This window comes from Rhagoletis pomonella, unplaced genomic scaffold, assembly GCF_013731165.1.
Source record: "Rhagoletis pomonella isolate Grant_MI unplaced genomic scaffold, Rhpom_1.0 Rhpom_scaffold_00002, whole genome shotgun sequence".
Taxonomy (NCBI): domain Eukaryota; kingdom Metazoa; phylum Arthropoda; class Insecta; order Diptera; family Tephritidae; genus Rhagoletis; species Rhagoletis pomonella.
This window is the reverse complement of record NW_023458556.1, coordinates 43,157,984-43,182,117: the sequence shown is the minus strand read 5'-3', so window position 1 is coordinate 43,182,117 and position 24,134 is coordinate 43,157,984. Positions and strand designations below refer to the sequence as shown.

At 41.1% G+C, this 24,134-nt stretch overlaps 1 protein-coding gene across 1 annotated transcript in view; it reads right to left on the bottom strand.

Moving 5' to 3' along the window:
* Window positions 1-1,583: 1,583 nt before the first annotated feature.
* Window positions 1,584-24,134, bottom strand: part of LOC118733634 (neurogenic locus Notch protein) — a 204,205-nt gene continuing 181,654 nt past the window's right edge. Inside the window, exons 6-10 of the mRNA XM_036463127.1 lie at window positions 9,259-9,421; window positions 3,198-9,135; window positions 2,825-3,128; window positions 2,228-2,743; window positions 1,584-2,054 (exon numbers count right to left, since the gene is read on the bottom strand). Coding sequence (XP_036319020.1) covers window positions 1,711-2,054; window positions 2,228-2,743; window positions 2,825-3,128; window positions 3,198-9,135; window positions 9,259-9,421 — 7,265 coding nt within the window. The 3' untranslated portion in view covers window positions 1,584-1,710. The remainder of the gene's footprint in view (window positions 2,055-2,227; window positions 2,744-2,824; window positions 3,129-3,197; window positions 9,136-9,258; window positions 9,422-24,134) is intronic.

Below are 24,134 nucleotides of genomic sequence, written 5' to 3'. Positions count from 1 at the left end.
ACTGTGTATCCATTGAAGTCTGGAGATATAATTTATGGATTAATTTAAAATTCATTATGCCTTAAAAAAATATCAGTTGCCGCACCTCCAATAGGCATTGAAATGGAAAAAATAGCAATGTAATAAACTCCGTGCGAAAAAGAGCTTTGCTACTATTTTTATGAACGCAAAGGCACAGATATTTTTAAGGCTAAACATATGGGCCATTCCATGCTAAATTTACACCTCAATATTTTTTATGGTGTGAAATATATGCATTAGAGTGTGAGATAGATTTAAATAAATAACATTTTGCATTAAAAAATTACATTCTGCATTTAGGCAGGCATGCGCTGCCAGTGCTACTTTATGTACACAGGAATAAAAAAACTCGTAACTTCTACAGTTTTGGTTTTTCCATTTTCAAATTTTTACAGCGTACTCCCTTAAAGTTTGAAAACTATTTAGATCGCAAAAAATAAAAATAAAATTACGTTCATTTCCCGATGCCAGTTTATAATTCGTACATTTTCTTAACATTTCAATGCCAAGTCGAAATTTGGCTATTAGTCTCTATGCTACAAAATGCAATATATGTATACCACTTGCATGTCAGTACATATTTTATTTATTTGACAAACAAAATCTATATTCCACAGTTCAATGCGCAAGCAAACATTTTTTCTAAATTTTTTTCGTAACGTAATTCGCCACGTTTTAAGGTGCGCGTAATAGTTTAACAATCATTCGATTTTTTTGCATTCGCGTATATTTAAAGTATACTGTTTTCTTGCACTACTACATGTTTACTACATACATGCATATGTGTGTATGTAAATAACTATAAATTTATGCATGTATGTATTTATTTATTTTTACTACTCTGGTAGGAGATTCGATTGTGAGTTTCTTTTTTGCAGCTGATTTTTATATGTATGTATGTATGTATGTATGTATTGTTCATTATTGTTATTTATTTATGCATGTAAATATTTACTTGTAAGCTATGTGTATGTGTGTATGTATAATTTATATTTAAAATATATATGTACGTGAATTTATGTAGAATTTAAAAATAAAGTTCGTTCGCTAGGTCCTGCTCGCACTTTATAAGTAAAGCGTTTGTGGTGGCAATTAAAAAAATAGTAAAAAATAATTTACAATAGGCACCTCAACTATTACAATAATTTACGCTTTATTTATGTTTATCTGTGTATGTATCTATGTATGTTGTATATGTATATTTTGTAAAAAAAAAATGCATACTTAAAAAATATGGCTGACTTCCTTTTTTTTAAAAAAAGGAAGCATCTAAGTCTCCATGCAGCCGAGTGTCAAGCATATGCGTGTCAACCAAAACGGCATTTATCCGTATACATGTACTTGGAAAGCGCTCACGAAGCACCCATCCTTCGACGACGCATTTGCCTTCAGTTCGTTCGATCTCTGCTCGATTTAATATTCATTCTTAATTTTTTCTTCATATTTTACACGCGTTCTTTCGTCACTCGTACGAACTTATAATCGATTCTTATCGGTTTGCATTTTTTTTTTGTTTTTTATCTTTTGTACAGACTACAAACTAGTAAAAATATTCATTTGTATATTTATATATAGTTTTGTAGGATACTATAACTGTTTACATAACACAACATTTACGCTGACGCTTTCGGAACGTCCGTGCACAGCAGCTTCACCGCAACAATCTACCACTGCCACCTGTGCTTATTGTCAAATATAAATCGCCTCTGAACCTTTGTTGGCCTGATGACCACCGGACATGTACAGATTATTGGCCGCCGGCGATTGTACACCTTCGGACCAGTCTGATGTGGAACGTGGCGACGAGCTCGACCAGTGACCGGGCGATTCGGGTGATGGTGTGGGATAGCTATCGAGCGTTTGCACCAGATGTTGGGGTGTATGGCCGCCAGAGTGCTGACTGGTCGGTGTCAGATACTGATAGAAGGCCTGATTGTGTTGGGAGGATGGCGAGAGCATATTGGTGGCGGGCGAGGAACCTGACATTGTACTCTGTATCGAGGGTGGATTCATTTGGCCGGAATGAAAGGAATCTGCAGAGAATGTAAGAGAGAGAAAAAAGGGGAAATGAAATTTAATTATAAAAAAATTAGAAGAGGGTAAATACCATCCTTTTGACTCAAATTAGTTATTTTCCTAATGCAATACTACTCTCCTACAATTTTATAACATCTCAACTCTCTCATCCCCACGCTTATTGACTTACCTGGCGATCCGCAAAATCCATTCAAATCCAAACCGGCCGATGCGAAATCGAGGCTCGCCAGCTGTTGTTGGTGTTGTTGCATTGTTTGCATTATTGCACTGCTTTTCGAATTCTGTTGCTGCTGCTGTTGTTGTTGTTGTTGTTGTTGAGGCAGCTGTTGCTGTTGTTGTTGCTGCTGCTGTTGTTGCTGTTGCTGTTGCTGCTGCTGGGTTTGCTGTGGCGCCATCATCATGCCATCACTACCCGTCGGCGATACAATGCCCACACTCACCGGTGAACTCTGTTGCGACAAACTCTGACTGCTGGGCGATTGAAAACTCATGCTCTGCGGCGAATTCATCGACGCATTACTTTGTGGGCCATTTGTAGAGTTGCTGTTGTTGTTGTTGGCAGCGCCACCCAGCAGCGAGTTCACATTGCTACCAAATTGTTTCTGATGGGTCGCATGGCGCAACGCCTGCATGTGTGTGGGTGAGGTGGGTAGGCTGGGATGTGATTTGACGGGCGATGGTGAACCTGTGGTGAAAAAGTGAGCATACAAATTGATTAAGGAAATTGTGTTTTTTTTCGCGTATCGCTGCGTTTTCTTCCACTCACCCAAATAAGCGTGCGGCGAAAGCGCCATGCTGCTCTGTACGGAATGCGGTGGAGATTGATTGGAATAGGGCGGACTTAGCCCTTGCTCATGACCGGCCATGTTGCCGGGCAGATTGTGGCCGAGATTGCCACCTCCGCCTCCACCGCCGCAAAGCGAATTCATGCTTTGCTGATTGTTGCCTTTCTGGCCGATCATTTCCTGATGAAAGGGCGAACCACGCGAGTAAACGTAATTCTCCATTTTGATTAAATCCATATTATTTTGCTGCTGTTGCTGCACTAGGCTCTGCATTGTTTGCGCATTCTGTGTGTGGAGAAATAGATAAATTGCATTTTCTGCAGTGATTCTAATGGCTTTCGATTTAGTTCTTACCTTTATGCAGTCTTCATAGCTGGGTGGTTGTTTCGCGCCGTTGCTGTTGCCTAACAGATCGTTGTGGTGGTGTGTTGGTGCCGCCATCGCGTTGGAATAGAGTGACGACGTGTCGTACGGGCTCGGCTGACTTGTTAGCCCCGTCAGTGGTGGCGAGTCCACCGCACTGAGACCGGCATCCAACAGCTGCTGCTGGTCCACTCCCTCCAGTCCCTGGCCGTGCGTTGTCAGCCCACCACCCAAGCCATTCAGCAGCTGTGCTGCCGTAAGGCCGTTTTGTCCGCCCTTTTTTGACACCGAGCCCCCTGCCCCCTTTTTTGAACCCGGTTTGCGTCGCAGACTGCCACCGTCGAGCAAATTGTCCGGGCTGCCCTCCAATAGCTTTGCCTTTTTCGCCGCTTTTGATTTCGCAGATTGCGCTGTCTGTTTTGATGATGAAATAACAGTGGGCTGTGAGATAATCTGTGCTTGGCTGCCAGGTGGTGGCGAGCCTATCATGGTCTGTGGCGTCAGCGCCATCATTTGCGGTGAGCGCGGCACATGTTCATCGAGCAGGCGCACGATGTCATGGTGCAAGCGCTCGGAGGCCACATCGCGTGGCAAACGGTCCATGTGATCGGTGATTTCGCGATTGGCAAAGTTGTCGAGCAGCGCTTTGCACGCTTCATAGGAGCCCTCGCGCGCTGCTAGAAATAGTGGTGTCTCATCCTTGTCGTCCTGGGCGTCACGATTGGCATGATGCATGAGTAGTATATTCACGGCTTCGGTATTATTAACAGCGGCTGCCCAATGGAGCGCGGTCTTACCCGAGTTGTCAGCAGCATTGATATCAGCATCGGCAGTTATTAGATCTTCAACCATTCCTTCAATGGCTAGGCGTGCGGCGAGTATGAGCGGTGTGGTGCCATCATGCATACGCGCATTCAAATTGGTAGCGCGGTTGCGCAGCAGTATCTGAAAAACGCCCATTGCATCGGCGGCCACAGCGGCATGCAGTGGTGTACGACCGGTGTTATCTTGACAGTTGGCGTCGGCACCAGCGTCCAGTAAACGTTTGGCAGCATCAGCGCGCGCATAACGCGCTGCCAGGTGCAGTGAAGTTTCGCCAGTTTTGTCCATGGTGGCGTTAAGTTCAGCACCTTGCGCCAACAAATCCGAAATCACCTGTGCCGTTTGATCCTCAGTATTTTCAATGTCTTCGCCAGTATCCATGCCTCCACCGCGAACAGCCGCTACCATGAGTGGCGTCATGCCGCACGGTCCGCGCACATCCACATCGTGTTTCCCATCCTGGTGCGCAGGCGGCGTCATAATTGACGAACGCACATCGGCTACTTCGAGATGCGCCTGCGACCAAACGCGTGGATCAGCTTCTTCGTAGTCGGTTACCATCGTGTGATCGCTGGCGTACCCGCCGAGTTCGTTGCGCATGCGCTTCTGTGGCGGCAATTCGGACTCATCATCCGACCATTGCGGTGCGTGGCCCATGTGACCGGAGTTCATGTTGACGTCATTGCTCATGCAAGCAATTGAAGGATTCTTGTTTAAATTGCGCATCTCCTGGCCAGTGTCACGTCGCCGTCGCTGATGATTAACCGGTGTAGCGGTGGTGGTACGGAAATTTTCTGGGAACCAAGTGATGCCATGCGCGCGCTTACGTTGCGTAGTCACAAGTACACCGAGGAATGCGAATACCACAATGCTGATGCCGATGAGCACATATTTTACATTGCTGGGACGCTCTTCTACATCTTCGCCGGGGTTTTGTACGCCACGCACGCTGTAGATGTTGAACTTTGGTGAGAGCGTGTATTTGGATGCAGAAGCCGCCAGGAACTCGGCAGCTTCGGCGGCGCGATTGAAACAGTCGATGCACTTCCGATTATCGATTTCCAGGTATATTTGTATGCCCGTTTGATCATTGCGCTCACTGGTTAGTATTCTGTGCTTGCGTCCGAAGTCCGAGTTTTGCAGTTCAGTCAATTGCGAAGTGCCTTTCCAGGTGAAGATCATGTCATTGCCCATGGAGTCCTTCTTGATGCGCACCGTAGTGCGGAGTACATGACCCATTTCACGTAAGAATTCCACCTGCTTTTCGCGGAAAGTTTTGATGTCCATCAGCATCACCACAGATATAGCGCCATCAGCCAAATTCGGTTGCTCGAGTGTATTTTCACAGTCTAAGCCATCCCAGTTGCACTCAGCATTATTACAGCCATAATCACAATGACCATCCGCATAATGTTTCTGACAGTAGGCTTCATAAGTCGGATTACATGGTTGTAGTTTCTTGGCGCAATCACGACCATCGAACAGACAAGCAGCATTGTTGCACTCCTCATTGCACTGGCCATCCATGAACACGCGCCAACACTCTATATTCGCAGTGCAATTCACCCAAGGGTTGATGCCCAATGAGCAGTCGTTGCCGTCAAAGTTGCACGCGTACGTGTTGCAGTCCTGGTCACACCTGTGATTGCCCTTCTTCTGTTCGCAGCCGCGCTTGATACACATTTCGCGTTGGTATTCCAGATCCTTCGTGTATTTATTGAGCGGCCCACGGCTGTTGTCCGATGCCCAGCCGGGGTAGTTGGCATCGTAAATCTCACATCGTTTGCCCGGCCTTTTACTGGGGCAGAAGCAGACATAGTCACCCAGTAGATTTTCGCATGCAGCGCCATGCAAACATGGATTCGAAGCGCATTCGTCCATCGTATCGATTTCACATTGCATGCCTTCGGTGCCAGGCGGACACTCACAGCGGTAGCCGCGCATCATATCCACTACGCAGTTACCCGACTGGCAGGGATTCGAATCACAATCGTTACCGGAGAACTCACAATTCTTGCCGTAGAAACCAACCGGACAAACGCAGTGATGACCAGACTGTTTTGTAGAGCAAAGACCGCCATTTTGACACGGCGAATTAGCGCAGAAGTCTACCTTGATTTCGCAGTGGCGTCCCATGTAGCCGGGCTTGCAGTTGCAATGGTAATTGTTTACCAGTTGCACGCAGTCCAAAGTGCCGGCATTCGAGCAGGGATTAGACAGGCACTCATTGATGTCTCCCTCACAACGTGAACCCACAAAACCTGCTGGACAGGCGCACTCGAAGCCACCCACACGATCGATGCATGTACCGTTGTTGTGACAAGCGCCTGGTACGCAATCCTCCTGGTTGATTTCGCAAATGATGCCCAACGTGCCAGGTGGACATGAGCAGCTGAAGGATTGCACCAAATCGTGGCATGTGCCGCCATTCTGGCACGGGTTCGGCGAGCAATCGTCTATGTTTAATTCGCAGTTCTGCCCCTGGAAGCCCTTCGGGCACATACACTTATATTCGCCCACGCGATCCAAACAAGTGCCGCCATTCTGACAAGGCTGTGACTCACACTCGTTGATGTCCGTCTGACAATAGCTGCCGGTATAGCCCTGCTTGCATTGACACAAATGCATGTTGCCCATCTCCTTGCAGGTGCCGTTGTTGCAGAGTTGTTTGAGACCGACTTGTTTGCGCATCGCAGCCACTTCACAAGAAACCATCTCCACATCGCAAAGCTTGCCTGTCCAACCGGCAGCACACTTACAATTATACTGGTTCTTAATCTGTGAACAAGTGGCGCCATTCTCGCAGGGTGACTGGGAACACCAGTCCACATACTCCGTGCACTGTTTTCCCGTGTAGCCGTGTGGACAGTGACACGTGTACTCATCGCCACTTTCGTGACACGTGGCGCCATTTTGGCAGGGCTGCGAGTCGCACTTATTGATCTTGTACTGACAATTGGAGCCGGTATAAATGGGCAGACAAGAACAGTTGTAGCTGTTGATACCGTCTATGCAAGTACCGCCATTCATGCAGGAACTTTCGGTGCAGTCTTCGTCGTTGGTCTGACAGTTGATGCCCGAGAAGCCAAGCTGACACGTGCATGTATAGGAGTTGACATACTGCCGACAAGTCGCACCATTCTGACAAGGCATGCTAAGGCATTCGTTGATGTCCGTTTCGCAGTGTTTGCCATCGAATCCGTCAACGCAAAGGCATGTATAGTCGCCGATGCCGTCCAAACATGTGCCACCATTCTGACATGGGAACGAAGCGCAATCGTCGGTGTTGATGGCGCAATCACGTCCCTCGTAGCCTTTCGCGCAAAGACATTTGTAGGTGCCGGGTACATTGAGACAGGTCGCACCATTACGGCAAGGCGATGACAGCGCACACTCGTCGATATCTTCGTCACAATAGCGGCCAGTGTAGCCGAGCTTGCAAGAGCAGGAAAAGTCCAGGAAGTTAGGCGAAGGCGTGCATTTAGCGTCATTGCGGCAACGATGTGTTGAACACGGATCCATTTTCGATTCACAGTCTCTGCCCGTAAACGGTACTTTACAAACACACTTATAACCATTTACCAAATCGATGCAGGAGCCACCATTCACACAGGGATTCATAATGCAATCGTCAATGTTCGTTTCGCAGCGATACCCTGTGTAGCCGGGCATGCACTGGCATTGAAAGGAGTTCAGTTGGTCGATGCAAATGCCACCGTGTTGGCAAGGATTCGAACTGCACTCATCGATATCGATCTCGCACCGTTTGCCACCATAGCCGGGTGGGCAGTGACAAATGAACTCGTTGATACCATCCTCACAACGACCACCATTGATGCACGGATTCGAGGCGCACTCATCCACATCACTCAGGCAGCGTGCGTCGTAAAAACCACGAGGACATTCGCATTTATAACCGTTCACCATGTCCATGCAGACGCCGTTGTTGGCGCATGGATTGGAGGCGCACTCATTGATGTTGATCTCGCAATGTAGTCCCGTAAAGCCAGGCACGCATTCGCAAGTGTACTTGTTGATGCCGTCAATGCATGTGGCGCCATTGTTGCACGGGTTGCTGTGACACTCATTCACATTAATTTCACAATTCTTGCCCGAAGTACCGGGTAGACATTTGCAGAGGTAAGAACCGACGCGATCAATGCAGTGGCCACCAAACTGACACGGATTCGACTCACATTCGTTGATTTGCGTCTGGCAGAGGTAGCCGGTGAAACCAGGATCGCAGACACATTTGAATGAGTTGTCACCATCGATGCATTTGCCGCGATGACAGGGATTCGAGTCACAATCGTTGATGTTGATCTCACAGGAGGTTCCCGTATAACCAGGCGGACACTCACACGTATAACCGGCTATAGAGTCGTGACATATGCCATTATTTCGACAAGGCTGCGACTGGCAATCGTCTATATTGATTTGACAACGCGTACCCGCAAACCCAAGCGCACACGAACATTTAAAGCCGTTAATCATATCGTGACAGGTGCCACCGTTCAAGCATGGGTTCGATTGACACTCATCAATATCGATTTCGCACTGTGTGCCAGTAAAGCCGGGCATGCAAACGCAACGAAAGGTGCCTGGGTCATCCAAGCAGCTACCCTCATTCTGACACGGATGCGATTCGCACTCGTTGATATTCGTCTCACAGCGTGGACCCGTGAAGCCTTGTGAGCAATTGCACATAAACGAGCCGGGTGTATTCACACAAATTCCATTGTGCTCGCAAGGTGAACCCTGATCACATTCGTCGATATCTTCGGAACAATCCACGCCTTTGTAGCCAGTTGCACAGGAACAAGTGTAGGAGCCATTTATGGGACTAGTGTCGCAAATAGCGTCCGCATGACAAGGATTCGAGGTGCAAGCATCATCCAAATGACAGAGGAGACCAGTTTTGCCGGGTGTGCAACGACAATAGAACGAGCCGACGCCATCTATGCAAGTGGCGCCATAGAAACAGGCTGCAGCTACGCAATCATCGACATTGTCGCTGCAGTCTCTACCTTCCCAACCGTTGACACAGATGCAGGAATAGTTGCCGTGCGTATTGGTGCAAGTAGCGCCATTCTGACAAACGGATGGTCTGTGGAGAAAATGGGTGTTTTAAGGGGTAAAAGGTGTAATTTAGTATGTCAGAAAGCACAAATATGTTTACAAACCATCCCTAAGTACATAGTTGAAAATATTTGTATTTGCTTTAACTCACCTCATCGCGCATTCATCCACATCTTCCTCACAGAGATCTCCGGTAAAATTCGGTGGACAGACGCAACGGTAGGTGTTGATGCTGTCTACGCAAGTGCCGCCATTCTGACACAAATTTCCAGGGCAGTCATCGATGTTATCTTCGCAATGTTTGCCTTGAAAGCCTGTAATGAGAGAGTGAAATACTTATGATTACATAGTTCGGAACGCAGAAGAAATTTTGGTTACAAAGGTTACATGAAGTATTATTTTTTTTTGGATTAAGCGAGAGAATAGAGTGAATGGGATCGCTATGAAATAAAGATCATTGGTAGCGAGGAAACGGAATTCTTAAAAAGGCTTCCAGATTGTAAAGGGTTTGTCAAAAGCTTATAAGATAAAGGGATCGCCGAAGCCTTCATTTTTGTAAAAGCATTAATGCATGCTCTTGCTTTTACAAGCATTCCGGTGCATCTGAGTATGGGCTTCTGCAAAATTTCATGGCGTGTCATAAATAAACAGGGAAATTCTGACTAAGATAGTAAAAATTCTTTCGTAACATAAATGAAAGCCAGATGCCAAGATGGTTCGAAAGATATTTGTTATTCTAGCACAAAAGTCTCAGAAAAAAGCTCTCCCATTAACCACTCGTGGTGAAAAGCTATTTTGATAGAAAGCACTCGTATATCATTTAACTCGCGTCCTCCAACAGTCGTAATAGCCGAATGAGCAAAGCACATGCGTGCTATTCGAGAGATCCGAGTGCGAGTCCTGGCAAGCGGAATTTTCTTCTTTACTTATTAAAATTTTTTATTTTTTTAATTTAAGTTGCTTTTAATTTTCAGTTTTTTTTTTTGAGGAAAATATATATTTCTTTACTTAATTAAATTTTTAGAAACTTATGTTTACATGAAGGAGAGTGCGCTTCTTCAAACTTTTTCAAAGACGGAGCTAGAACCTAGCAGGTAGCTGCTAAGGACCGGCGAAAGATGGCGTATATTTGGCTCATTCTCCTAGAAGTAGAGGGAAATGAGGTAGTCTCTTGCTGCTGCATTCCCAAGAAACCACGGTCCACGAAGACTACATCCAAGATCCCCTGATGGCCTGTGCAAAAGTAAAAGTCTGGTGGCTGACGAAAATACTCGAAAGGGGTGTTACCGCTGCAGTTTGTATGAAGGAGGTCGATTTGGCTTTTGTATCGACGAAACAAAGGCTATTGATTATTGTAATAATTTTGCATTCCAACCCAAAAAGCGCTTTTTGCCAGCTATAAATACATAACAGTAAAATCCTTAGGCATTCAACCGAAGAGTGCATGCAAATTATCAAATCGACAAAAAAAAGTCCGCCCTGGCAGTTCTCACGCCTTCACAATGGCCACTCACTGTGTGTTTCCCAAAATTTATTGACCCCAATCGATTTGGACTAAACGCACACAAGATAAATACATTAAAAAAAATATTAAATAGGTATGTATGTAGATGTGCATGCTATGAAAAAGTACTAAAAAATTTGTATAACACATAAAAAGGTAAATCATTTCAGTTAGTCAAAGTCAATCATTATTGAAGTTTTGCACACAAAGCGTCATTAAACATTATTAGCCAGCGGGCAGTGAGTGCAACAAAAAGTTGGTTAAAAATTAAACAAAAAAAAAACAAGAAAAATTTTGAACAAAGCAACGGTAATAAGAAAGGAATTGGTGCAGTCAAAAAATAACTGCAGACGAAAATGAAAAAAAAACCAACCGCCATAAATAATGCACGCAAAAATCCTGTTTTTACTGCCCAAAAGCATTTGCTGCGCTACATTGCATGACGTCCCCCTCCCTGCGCCTGGCTGCATAGCTTGTTAGCCAAATTTGAAGCATTACTCATGCTTATGCAAATTAATGCCAAAGTCCACGCAGTTGTTGTTTTTATTTTTTTCTTTACTGCTGCAATAGAGCTAGTAAAATTGCAAACCAGTAAAGCGCAATAGACACCCGCGATCCCCTTCATCACCACAGCGCCGGCAACCAACATGCCAAAGCACTAAACGAATGTTACAACGCGATTGCATTGGATATGGGCCAAAAATGCATACCAAGATGTGACTTGGGAGAAAATTGTGGTCAAAATGCAGCAACTCCTTAGGCACACGGGCACATATATATGTATGTATACATACAAATGAGTGTTAAGAGCTTAAATATGTCGCTGATCGCAAATTGATTTTGTTGGGCTACAAAACCTAAGTATTTATGTAGTAGATTGGCATTTTATAGATGCAAGCGAGTGGCTAAAATTTTTAAGCTCTCTACTGAATCATCGGTATGCTAGGAAAGCTGGTACTCGTGGTTTTGTATACCCATCTACTTTTGTACATTAGGGCGCATCACTGTTCATACAAAAAAATAAAATAAATAAAAAATCGGTACTGTTTCACATTGAAATTATAAAATTTGTTATATTTTAACACTTCCGCCAAAATGTTTCGAAAAAATATTAAGATTTAGTGAGCTGGACCGATTTGAAAAAACCTAAAAAAAATGATATAAATAAAATCAGTTTTTTTTAAATACATTTTACGAAAAATCACGTTTGCTTGTTGATAGGAAGCCTAAGTGTAAGTATTTTCCCGAAATATTTCGGCGGAATTCGAAAATATAATAAAAAAAAATACAACTTTTTTCGGTGAGGCACCCTAATGTAAATACATAACTAAGTACACATATTCATGCGCATATTGGCTGCATTGAACTACATTCTTGAGCTGGGTTTGGTGCTGTCAGACGCAAGGCACATGAAAAGCACACCGATGGACGCGGTGAAAAGCGAAACGAAAACAGCAGATAAATAAATTAAATCTTCCACGGACACCTTGCCTCCATCGCCTCTGAGCACCAAGTTTGTGCCAAGACTTCGCGATGCTGTTGTAGCAGCTCACGCATAAATCTCGAAAAGTGCAGCTGTGTTACACATGTCTGTCGTGAAGAACACTGTGCGGGCTAAGGCAAACACACACACGCACAAGCCAAACACAACACTGATCTTGGTTTGGCAGTACAAGTACGAAGGCAAACGAATGAAAACAAATAAAGACTAGCAGCAGTTGATAATAGAATAAGTAGATAAAAGACCTGGGGTAGCATAAGCAAAAAACGTACCTAAAAGTAATAAAGACAAAGGTAAACCTCTGCTAAGGTTAAAAGGAAATATAGGCAAAAGTAAATACATAAGAAACTGGCCAGTTGCGTGGACAGCGGTAGAGCACCAAAACTATGCGCATACGAATGTATGTATGAAGAGCAGCGCACAGCGCTCGCCAGCATAATTCCCGAAACGGAGCCATGTAGACAGGTATGCATATGCTATTGTTGTTAAGACCGGCTTTTGTGGAGCTGAGCGCTTCCAAGACAAGTGACAAGAGAGCCACAAAACAAATGCTTGCTCAAAAATCACTGCAAGATCGAAGGGAAATTCGAGACTCGTTGCTCCGTGAGCGATCAGAAGCAGAACGTAAGCCACGCTCAAGAGATGTAAGGCGCTGTGTCGCATACTCTCCAACTGACAAGCTCTCTAAAAACGCTAACACAGCATAAAAGGTATGAAACAAAAATAAACGAAAAGATAAATAATAAAAAAACCAAACGAGTCACAGACGATAAACGAAAAAAAGCTAAGCGGGTATGAGAAAATCTAAAAGTAAAGCGAAGCAATAAGAAAGAGAAACACAATCAAAGCCAGGCTTACAAAAAAAAAAGTTTACAATACAGGGCAGAGGCACGCAATGTGAAAACGAAAATGCGTTAAAACGCACAGCAAAAACATAAACAAACCGAAAAAGAAAACGAGACAAAAGAAAACAATCAAAAATGTATATAAAAATAAGTGAAGAAAAAAGTAACAAACTAAAAACTAAAAGTCGGTGGCAGCAACAGCAGCATGTGACGAGCTATACAACACGATTGTGGTAACTACGCCCGATGTTGGAGCCGAGCGGTAAACGAACTACTTTGGATGTTCTTTCCCACGGTCTCATATCTTGCATGCTTTGTATGCTTGCTTGCTTGCTTGGTTGGTTCATTGCTTTGCCTGGCTTGTCTCTACTGCTGCTGCTCTACCTCACTTCAATACACTTTTCACTATCGTGGGTCTGTATATGTATGTATGTATGTGTAGGTTTGTATGCATGTATGAAAATATTTATGAACAAGTATATGTATGTAACCTAGTGCTGTTCCTTAGTAGGGTAGATTATGAACCGATTTCATCGGTTCACTGTGAATAGTTGGTCTACGTCGTGAATCGAAACCTTTGGAACCTGCAGTCGAGGTGTTTAATGATCGTTCTTTTGTGAAAACTCAAGATCTTCCTATGTTTTAAAACATCCCGACCAGAAGGGAAATTGCATTCCATGCTGGCTTTGCTCAGTTTTTCTATAGACCTAGCGTGAATTTTTACATCATTTTGAACGCCAAATTCAAGTTAAATTTATTAGAGCTAATATTTATTTGTGTAAGTTACGAACTTGTCTGAGGAATGCTATCTAGTGCCTGAATGAATACCGTTGCAAGGCTGTCGAATCATTGCATATAGAATTTCCAGAGGGACAGCGTGCAAATATGTATAGTATGTGACAGAAAGGAATATTAAAATATGATAAAAGATTTAATAAAACTATGCATACGCAAGTATGTTGCAACCCACCCAACTACATTCAAGAATAACTTGAACTTATCTCTAAGCTGCATAAATCTTCATTCTTCGATTGAAATCCACTTGAGAATCATAGCATTCCTAATAGGGAGTTTCCATGACGCCCAAATTGCACAATTTCAAAACAATTCTAATTTTCAGCGGAAATTTCGTTACGATTCTCAATTTGGCCAAATAAAAGCATGTCAACTGAAATTGCATAACTTCGCAAACACAACCCTGAAAATTTGGTTATTGTGAATGATAAATGAGTAAAAGTAGAAAAAAATGAACGTCGATAAAAACCAGAGACCCAAAGTAACCGTTAAATATCAATATTTCTATTTTAAGATCATTGCAAAATTTTTGTTTTTTATTTTTTCGTTCAATGGCCATATTTAAATATAAATTTTTTCGGTCAAATTCAATCTAAATTTTTTTTTCAGTAAAAAATAACCGCTATTTTGGGTTTCTTCGATTATTTAAAAAAATTAAATCTCAAAATAACGGCTATAATATGATCGAAAAAATAAAATATTCAAAAATAACGTTTTTTGTTGTCGAAAAATTTTAAATCATAAAATAGTGGCTAGAATTGATCGGAAAAATAAAAATACAATGTTAACGGTTAAATTGTTTTTTTATTATAAAGATCATAACCACTACGGTCCCTCATGAAAACGAAATAAAAATAAACAACAAACTGTCAACGAAATTGAGATGGTTGTAAACAGCTGTGATTTCAAATTGAAATTTAGTGTTCAAATTGCTCAATTTGGGCGTAGTGGAAACTCGCTATTACTAAACAAGGCATTCTTGAATTAACAACATAGACTCTCAACTTATTCTTGAGGGTTTATAGATTTTGTCAAAGTTAAAGATTCCGTAGAGATTCATTCACTTTCTCATAGGTTGGAAGGTTTTAATTTTTGGTAGTTGATAAGAATTTATGCATAAATGTTCAAAATTTTTTTTTCTTTCAAAAATATTCGGTTTTTATCACATTTCGCTCAAACTATGCTGCTCCACTAAATTCAGCTTGTCGTACTTGCCCCAACAGCGCCGATGCTAAGCATTCACCATCGGTTAGCATGGCTCCACTTTTTGTACGTTTCATTTGCTCGTTCGATTGGTCGTCGTATCCGTATCCGAACACGATCATCATTTAAGCTGCTCGTGCATTGCGCTTGATTTCCACTTCGTTGAGTCTTCGGCAACAGACGGCGATGCAAAAGCAAGTAAATATAAACACACACTCACGTCTCAGCCAGATATCAGCAATATTCCCTACAAGACAGCTGAGTATCATATGAGTACTCATATTATCATTATCCCTAATCACAAAAGTGCTTATCAAAGTCCTCATTTTCGTTCAGGCCATGGGAAAAAATTGAGTACTTTCCCCTCAATGTTGTCATCAGAAAGTCCTCAGTACTAATAGTCAAACTACTCATTTATGCCGTACTACAAAAACAAAAGTGTAAATGTGTGAGAATTTTTGCCTAAAGTGCTCAGCAATGTCTTGTAGGGTTTCTACCGAATCACTGCCAACATACACATATTTAAATATGAACAAACATATGTATGTATGTATGTGCGCAGCAAGTAGCAGCTGTTGTTGTTGCTGCTCCGCCACTGCCGCTGCCTTAACTTTCTTCTTGCGCTTCTTATAGACACCACAAGCTTGCATGAAGGGTCATCCCCGCTCTAAAAGACATTTCATAAGGGAACAGAGTTTATTCAAATACTCGTACTAAATAGGTGGGTTTTTATGTGTGCATGTGCACTTGAATAAAGTTGAAGTATGTATGGGTATATGTATTCGCTTTTACGGCACACCGTTGTTAACGCTATCACGCTGTTTATTATTGTTGTTGTTGTTGTTTTTGACAACAAAGCTCAACACTTTGGAGCGCACAGAAGGTTATAAACATACACAAGTCGTTTAGTGAAGCAAGAAATAGTTTTATAATAATAAAATGACAACAACAACGATAGCAAAGTTAGCAACAACACCAAAAGTGGCAACAGCAATAACCGTGCATAACAAAAGGTATATGACACTGAATTGTTGCTGCTGGTTTATTTGATGGCTTGGCCAGTCGATGTCTACAGCATTGCACTAAACTGGACCGGGCTAAAATGGGTGTGAACTTAGTTCTAAACTCATATGTACGAGTATGCAGATATGTACATAAAATCGATTAAACTTTGCATATGAGGTAAAAATGTTGATATGTACATTAGGGTGATTGACTCGATTTTTCCAAACCGGTTTCTATGGTTTTTTTCGAATATCTATAGTCGTTTTTTTTTGAAATCTGGATTTTTCGAATATCGAATATACCGTTTTTTTTAATCGAACAAACCGGTGTTTTTCATTTCATACATACATACCTTGACCTCTCAATATTTGAGAAAATATTTGAGTTTTTCGAAGTTTTTAAGGCATTTTCCAGTTTAAGGGAAACGCCTAAATCGTTTTCAAATTATATCCTGAATTATTTTGGGATGAACAGTATTCATATTTGATAAACATTTTCCACGTGACGGGTTCTGTGACACAAATGGATAGATCTACATTTTTGCTCCACATCTAAAGAAGCTTTTTTTAAGGCAGAAGTACACTCGGAGCTGTGCCAAAAAATGTCTACGTTTATTTAATGAACACCGAAATAATATCAGCCCTCCAATCTCTCTTAAATTTTTTTCCCTACAGAGTCTTGCTTGAACTGAATGGTCAAATAAGAAGTTGCGATGTTTAGAATGATAGACGTAAATAGAACGAGCTATACGGCGACTTTATCACACATATCTTTAATATATGAAAGCTGCACAACGCATTTGCTTTCGAAAAAAGTCAGTATACTAAAGACTTAATCGAATTTAAAATTAACTACCACATAAAAAATAAGTTCCTGTGTCTGTTAAAAACCAGTATAATGAAGATAGATGTACATATGTACATATTCTCACCTTAATATGGAAAGGCCCTATCCATATTAAGGTGAGAATATGTACATATGTATGTACGTACGGTGAACCCAATTGCTTAAACTCTAAAAGTATTCAATCCGATCCTACTGGCAATAGCAGAGGAAAAGAACCATCTTCTCAACGTTGGAAACAGCAAATCAAAAGCAGGTCAAAAGGCATATCGCATTTTCTTCTATACCTATAGACAAATCTATCCACGGTTATTCCATAAAAGGTCATGGAATGGAATCAAATTTTTAGCAGAGGGAGAGCGCTCGGTAAGCCTCGTGAGTCATGGAGAAGACTAGTCGAAAAGCGACAAACAAAATGAGCCCACGCGCAGGGATATGTAAATTCCCCAAGCTTCGTTCGGTGCAAAGATTTCAAGAATAGGAAGAGGTTGCCCTTCGATTTTGCTGGTGCCATGAAAAAACTTCTCATAAAAACCATCAGTCGTTCAAAGGCGACGCACAACTTTTTTAGCCACTTTCTTGTCAGTGATGTTTAATGAACAAGAAAAAGGACCAGCGAAATGATGAAGGATTAATTCATGCTCAGGCCGAAGATCTTTTGTCTTACCCTTAAATACATATTTTCGATGGTGTTGGAGCTATTTGTCTCAACATATATCTACATATAAAATAGATTTTATTGTTGCCCTGTTTTTCTCTTCTTGGTAGATATTTACATTCATCAAAGCTAACGAATTATTTTTTATTGCTTAGCGAAACCAAAACTATTGAAACGCAACTCAGTTATACCGGGCTATAATTTTGTAATACAAAGATTAACTGCCGGTTTCACCAGAAATTTGCATAAGTTAAAAATGATATTTTCTCTTCTGTAAGTTTTCATAATAACATCAAATAAGAAAAAATCAGTTTTCACACAAATTGCTTTCGTGAAATTGACTGTAACAACTCAGAGTATTACAGCTTCCCGTTTTGTTAATTATAATTAAAATTACACAAAAGGTAGCCTAACAACTTTTTTTCTCTTTAACATCACCTTCCACAAGATAAACGCTCAAAAGTTATTCGTTATAAAAGCGCATGCGCATTAACTCTCCGTATGTCAGCAGCAATTTATGTAAACCACAAATTACTCGATTTATATTTGTAAGTATTTGTTTCTGCATTCCTAATTTGCTTTAATCTTTTCAAATCAGCATTCTTATCAGCTTAACACATAAAGCTTTCTGGTGAAAAACAAATCCGCAGCATCAGCGATAAATTAAGTTAAATACGAGAAAAATCCATTTCGATTTTGATTACGAATTTACGAGCAACATTAAGTGCAACACGAGATACATACATACATATTAAAGTGGAGTGATATCTGAGGCTATGAGCAATGCTCATCTGCGAGCTGCTAAGAAGTGGAGAAGATCTTGAAAGCACTATACAACAAACATACATACCTACATATATATGTACATTTGTTAAAGAGTGCACATGAACTTAGCCTGATGAGTTTGTTGTAAGTTGCTGCTCCAAAGCTATGGAGCGTACAAGAAACTCTGCGCAAGTTCTCATTTTTTGCTTCATTCTTATTACCCTGCAGGAAATGTATCTAACTATAAGCTAACTTTAAGTTGATTAGGAGGGAGCTAAGAGTCACTATTATCTATATATTTTCTTTGACGAAAGCTAACTACATATATTTCTATGGCGACATAAAATATCAATAGGAAAAACAAAATATTTTATTTTTATTTGTTTATTTTTTTATTTATTTTATTAAATTTCAAAGTTGTTTACATATTCTGCTGTAGGTGGTCCCATAAGATGAAATTTCAATCTTCCTTTTATTTTTCCGCAATTCGAAAAAGTATTTACGAAGTGCAGGATATTTAAATAGAAATGCTTTTAAAGAAAACAATCTCCTGCATTACTTGTCAACTAGTTTCAAGTTGGCTTTTTGTAGCTAACTACAAGTTATATATTTTATAGAAATCCCACAAAAAAGCTACCTACAACTGGGTTATTTTTTATCAATTGATAATTTTTTTCTACAGGGTATATCTACCTACATATACCTACTATATACATGCGCAATTGTATGTATGTATTTATGTATGTGATTATTTTATTTACTAGTTTTTATTGCTGGCGGCAAAATTAAGCTGACTAAGCAACTGGACTACCACACTCGCCTAACTGGCTAGCTCGTTAGTTAGCACGTTGGATGCCTGTTGTGTTAGTGGCACATTGTATCTTTGTTCTACTATTTGGTGATCTGCGTTGCTTAATTTCACCTTGATTGGTTATGGCTGGGTCAACGCCGCTGTTAACTTTTGATGCTGACTAGTTTATGGAATGAAGCTTTCAGTTTTCACTTGGTAAATTTTTCTTTGCCATTGAAGATTTTTCATTATTTATTAAATATTTTATTTCGTATTTATTATATTCGTACATTCGGGTACCTATTAAAGCCCTAGATTTCCCGAGATTGCAATCGAGAAGCAATTTTGCTCGAGGATAGCTTTCTCATGAGATTCTCGTGCATCGAAAACCTCGTTATACTCGCGAGCTTCTCGATGATCAATTTAAGGCAGTGTGTTTAATTTAGGGTATTTAATGCTTGAAATGTTGAACTTCTTTCAAGCGCAATACACCCTTTTTTTCAGAATATACACCATTGTGCATGTTCTGTTCCAGTGAGATCTGTATTGTACATTCCATAAGGAGCCGCTTTACAAATACCACATTCCACTGTTCCTGTCCATTTATTACTTATCACTTTCTTTGCTGAAGTCATGAAACTCAAATAAGACACATGCATAAATTTGTTTTTAATACTTTCGATATGCCTTTACATATATACATATGTATCTCTCGATAACTACTCGAAATTGTTCGTGAAATTGACGGAACACGATATTGTATCGAGAACTCCATTACTCGCTTTCCCGGGTATCGAAATGCTCGAGAATGTGCGAGCAGAAATCTAAAGCCCTAGTACATATGTACATACATATGTATTTTTCGGGGTAAAATTTATTATATTCCTATATAAGATCCGTTTTAATCCCCTCTTGATCTAATTTTTACCAGATTTCTTTACCCATGCGCATAGAATCGTAAGCCTGAATTACCTTCCAATATTGAAATCAGTTCTCTGTGTGTTAGGGTTGCCAGACGTACCCCATTTGGGAAAATCCTCCACTTTTCGCTTAAAGCAAGTTTGCGTTGTTCAACTTTCACAGGCGATTAGTTGAATCAAAAGTTGAACGAAGAGTACAATTTTTATTTAAGAAAATTCTTGTATTTGTGCTTCACAACAATATTCCAAGTTTTTTAGTCCAAAACAATATTAAATGAGTAGGCGACCAAGAAATACACCATGAAGGCCTTGGATAGTAAGACAGAAATTGAAGTGCATATACTAAATTCTAACGCTTCTTCTTCTTCTTATTTGGCGCTGTAACCGCCTAAGCGATTTTGGCCGAGTTCAACAAAGCACGCCAGTCGTTTCTTTTCTGTGCCAACAAACGCCAATTGGAAACGCCAAGTGAAGACAAGTCCTTCTCCATCTGGTCTTTCCATTTCGGTGGGGGCCTCCCTCTTCCTCTGCTACCACCAGCGGGTTGCGAGTTGAATACTTTCAGAGCTGGAGCGTCGGTGTACATTCGAAGGACATGGATTATCGGTGTTAATACTTTCTCGAAATTATAACTGTCAACAGTGACGTGGGTGCCAAGGCACGAATGTGCTGACTGTTTGTTTGATGAGAGGAAATACATCGTTTTGTCGTCGTTTACCACCAGACCCATTCACTTTGCTTCCTTATCCAACTTGGAAAAGGCAGAACAGACTTCACGGTTTTTGTTACCGATGATGTGATGTCAACGGCATAAGCCAAGAAGTCACATGAAAGGGAGTCGCCCTGTCTGAAACCCCGTTTTGTGGCGAACGGCTCGGAGAGGTTTTTCCCAATTCTGACGGAGCTGGAGGTATTGCTCAACGTCATTTTACACCATATCAGTTTGGCGGGGATGCCAAATTCAGACATAGCGGCGTATAGGCAACTCCTTTTAGTGCTGTCGAAAGCGGCTTTAAAGTCGACAAATAGGTGGTGACTGTCGATCCTTTTCTCACGGGTCTTTTCCAAGATTGGCGTATTGTGAATACCTGGTCTATGGTGGATTTTCCAGAGGCCTAAAGCCACACTGATAAGGCCAAATCAGTTCATTGACGGTGGGCTTCAGTCTTTTACAAAATACGCTCGATAAGACCTTGTAACCTATGCTTAGAAGGCTGATCCCGCGGTAGTTGGCGCGAATGGCGGGGTCACCATTCGTGTGGATTGGGCAGAGCACTCTTAAATTCCAGTCAGCGGGCATGTACTTGAATAGCTCAGTTGGCAGGCTGTCAGCTCCAGCAGCTTGTTGTTTTTCAACCGCGTTATTGATATTCGTAGCTCGTCATAGTCAGGCGGAGGAACATCGACTCCGTCATCTTCGAATGGGGGCTCGGGTTCTGCTTCACCACAACTTTCCTTGCTGCTACCATTCAGTAGGGTGAAAAAGTGTTCCCTCCATAGTTTAAGTACGTTTTGAACATCGGTAACTAGGTCGCCATTGTTGTTCTTACAGGAGTACGCCCTGGTCTTGAAACATTCGGTAAGTCGCCTAACTCTCTGGTAAAATTTTCGGGCATTCTTCCTGTCGGCCAGCATTTCAAGCTCTTCGCACTCACGTATTTCGGCCTCTCTCTTCTTATTGCGGCAAATACCTCTCGCTTGCCTCTTCAGATTCCTATAGCGGTCCCACATAGCGAGCGTTGCGCCCGCATATGTCGGTTTGTTGAAGAGTGCTCTCTGAGAGCAGGTGTGAGAGTCGAGTAGCGAATGCATTGGCTGTCCGTTGTGATTGCACCTTTTCGACGTTAAGCTTTCCTTGCTTATTAGGGCGCACATGGAAGCCTGCCTTCCGTCTCGACATACATATCAGACTTTATTATAAAACAATTAATTTCAATTAAAATGTAACGATTTAGACGTGAATGACACCGGCGGTTTGGTCATTTCTCGTAGAGGTTATTTGAACTTCTCACCATGATCATGCGCTTTGACAGCCCTAGATGTTTTTGTGAGGTTTTATGAAGGCGTAGATCTATACCAATTTACCAAAATACCACCAGATGCAGACGGAAATATGCGGCATAGTCATTAACAACATTTTTCCTGAGTTTTCGATCTCAAAATCTTCAAAATACCTTTACCTTCTCGAGATACATATTGGACGCGGTGGACATCTTAGCGATATTCCATCTATTTTAATAAGATAACACACTTAAGAAATACGCGGGAGCTCATCGTCAGAGCGCGGAAATTTGTTGTTGTTTTTTTTTCGTTTTAATTTTCCCCCCGAATAAAAATTTTGAAGCTGGGATTAGATGCGATGTAGTTGCTTAGAAAGAAAGAAAAGTACAACCAGCTTGCAACCAATTAGTAAAAAATGGAGTGTTAAGTAAATTAATTGAGTACTGTAGTGAAAACAAGTGTCAGGTCGATACAAAGAAGTAAGAAAACAAAGTATAGCAACATGCGGCATTTAGTACAACAAAGTCAAACAACTAAACACATACATACTGGCAGACCTATTTATTTACTCAAAGCCTCAATGATGGCTACACAGCCATCAGTGCGTCGTATTGTGTGAGTGTGTGAAGAAGTATTTGGTAGCTATTTTTGTACAACTTCCAACATCTGCTCCCGATATGTTAAAGTGAATGGCGTTGTTGGAGCGGTGCGGCGCCGCCGCTATGGGAATCAGTTTTGTGAAGTTGCGCGCTTGCGTATGAGAGAGATTTTAAAAATAGTGCCACATACCTACTTACAAACATACATACTATATAGCACTGCATATATGTAAGTATTTACATACATACATGTGACAAGTAAATATTTAGCCATCAAGTGCAAGTGTTTACAAACTTGCAGGCTTGTTTTGAGGCCCATAACTATGCTGCTATGCTGCGCTTATGCCAGCAGTACGAGTATGTAAGCAAATTTGTGTGCCCATGTTTTAATTTCAGCCAGCCTACTCGCCAATAAAATACATATGTACATACATAGATATGTATATATGTATGTATGTATGTAAATGTGCGGCTGTGAGAACACAAAACCTAGTCACACAGTGACCTTCACCTTTTACTAGACACCATGTAGAACCAGACCGTAGCAGCTTCACCACTGGCTGCCGGGGCTGCGACCACAGCAACATAGAGGCGTGTATAATTGTAAATATGTATGTATGTGGCAACAGCAAAAGCGGCAACATGTTTAGAATCAAGTTTGGCATTTAATTAAAACGCCAGTGCATTTAAAGTGATTTGTTTGTTTTGTTGTTTTTTGCTGTTGTTTCGTTGCTTTTATTGACGATTTACGATCGCTTTTTCATTTGAAAAAAAACGAGCAACAAATTGCAATCGAGTAATTGGAAAGCAAATAAAAGAAAATAAGTTGTGAAAATAAAGGTTTGCATATGGGGCGTTCCATACCAAAACGGACGGGGTTCACACTTCATGTGCTTGATTATTTTTTTTTAATTTTTAGGTTTGATGCATAAACATAAATAATAATAAATATGAAATTTGAGCTTGATTAATACATTTTTAAAAACTACTGCACAAAAACAAAAACAAATCCATTTAATAGTTTTCGAAATATCTCGAGAACGGGCGAGGAAAAAATTAAAAAAAAATCACACATACACACATGAAAATTCTCTATGAAAAGAAATATTTAAAATTTTTTTTTTTTGAAAAACTTTTCCTTAAACATTTTTTGGTAAAAAAAATAGTGTTTGAAAATATGCCATCTCAAAAAAAAAATTAAAAATTCACAATGGTAGCTCTGAGTATTGCGCAATCTTTAAGTATAGTATTATGGGGTGCACTCTACAATAATTGGAGTTATGAATTTTTTTACACTGAAGTTGAGTAAAATGAGTACCTTACAAATTAACATTTTTTTAAATTTTTTTGAGTACTCAGTCTTTTAGCCCATTAAATTTTAGAATAATGAAGCCTGTTGGCGTACTATCTTGCTGAACAATTTACGGTACCAAGGCGAGAGATAACCATACCCTCAAATCGTTCTTGCAGTATGTCTATTGTATCGTCTGGCGGGTGGAACGTAGCGGCGTCCTTACATCGTTTTCGAAAAATTTCGGAACAATGACGCCGCTTGTCAAAATCTTTTCGATTTGGGGTTTCTTTGATGTATAGATGTT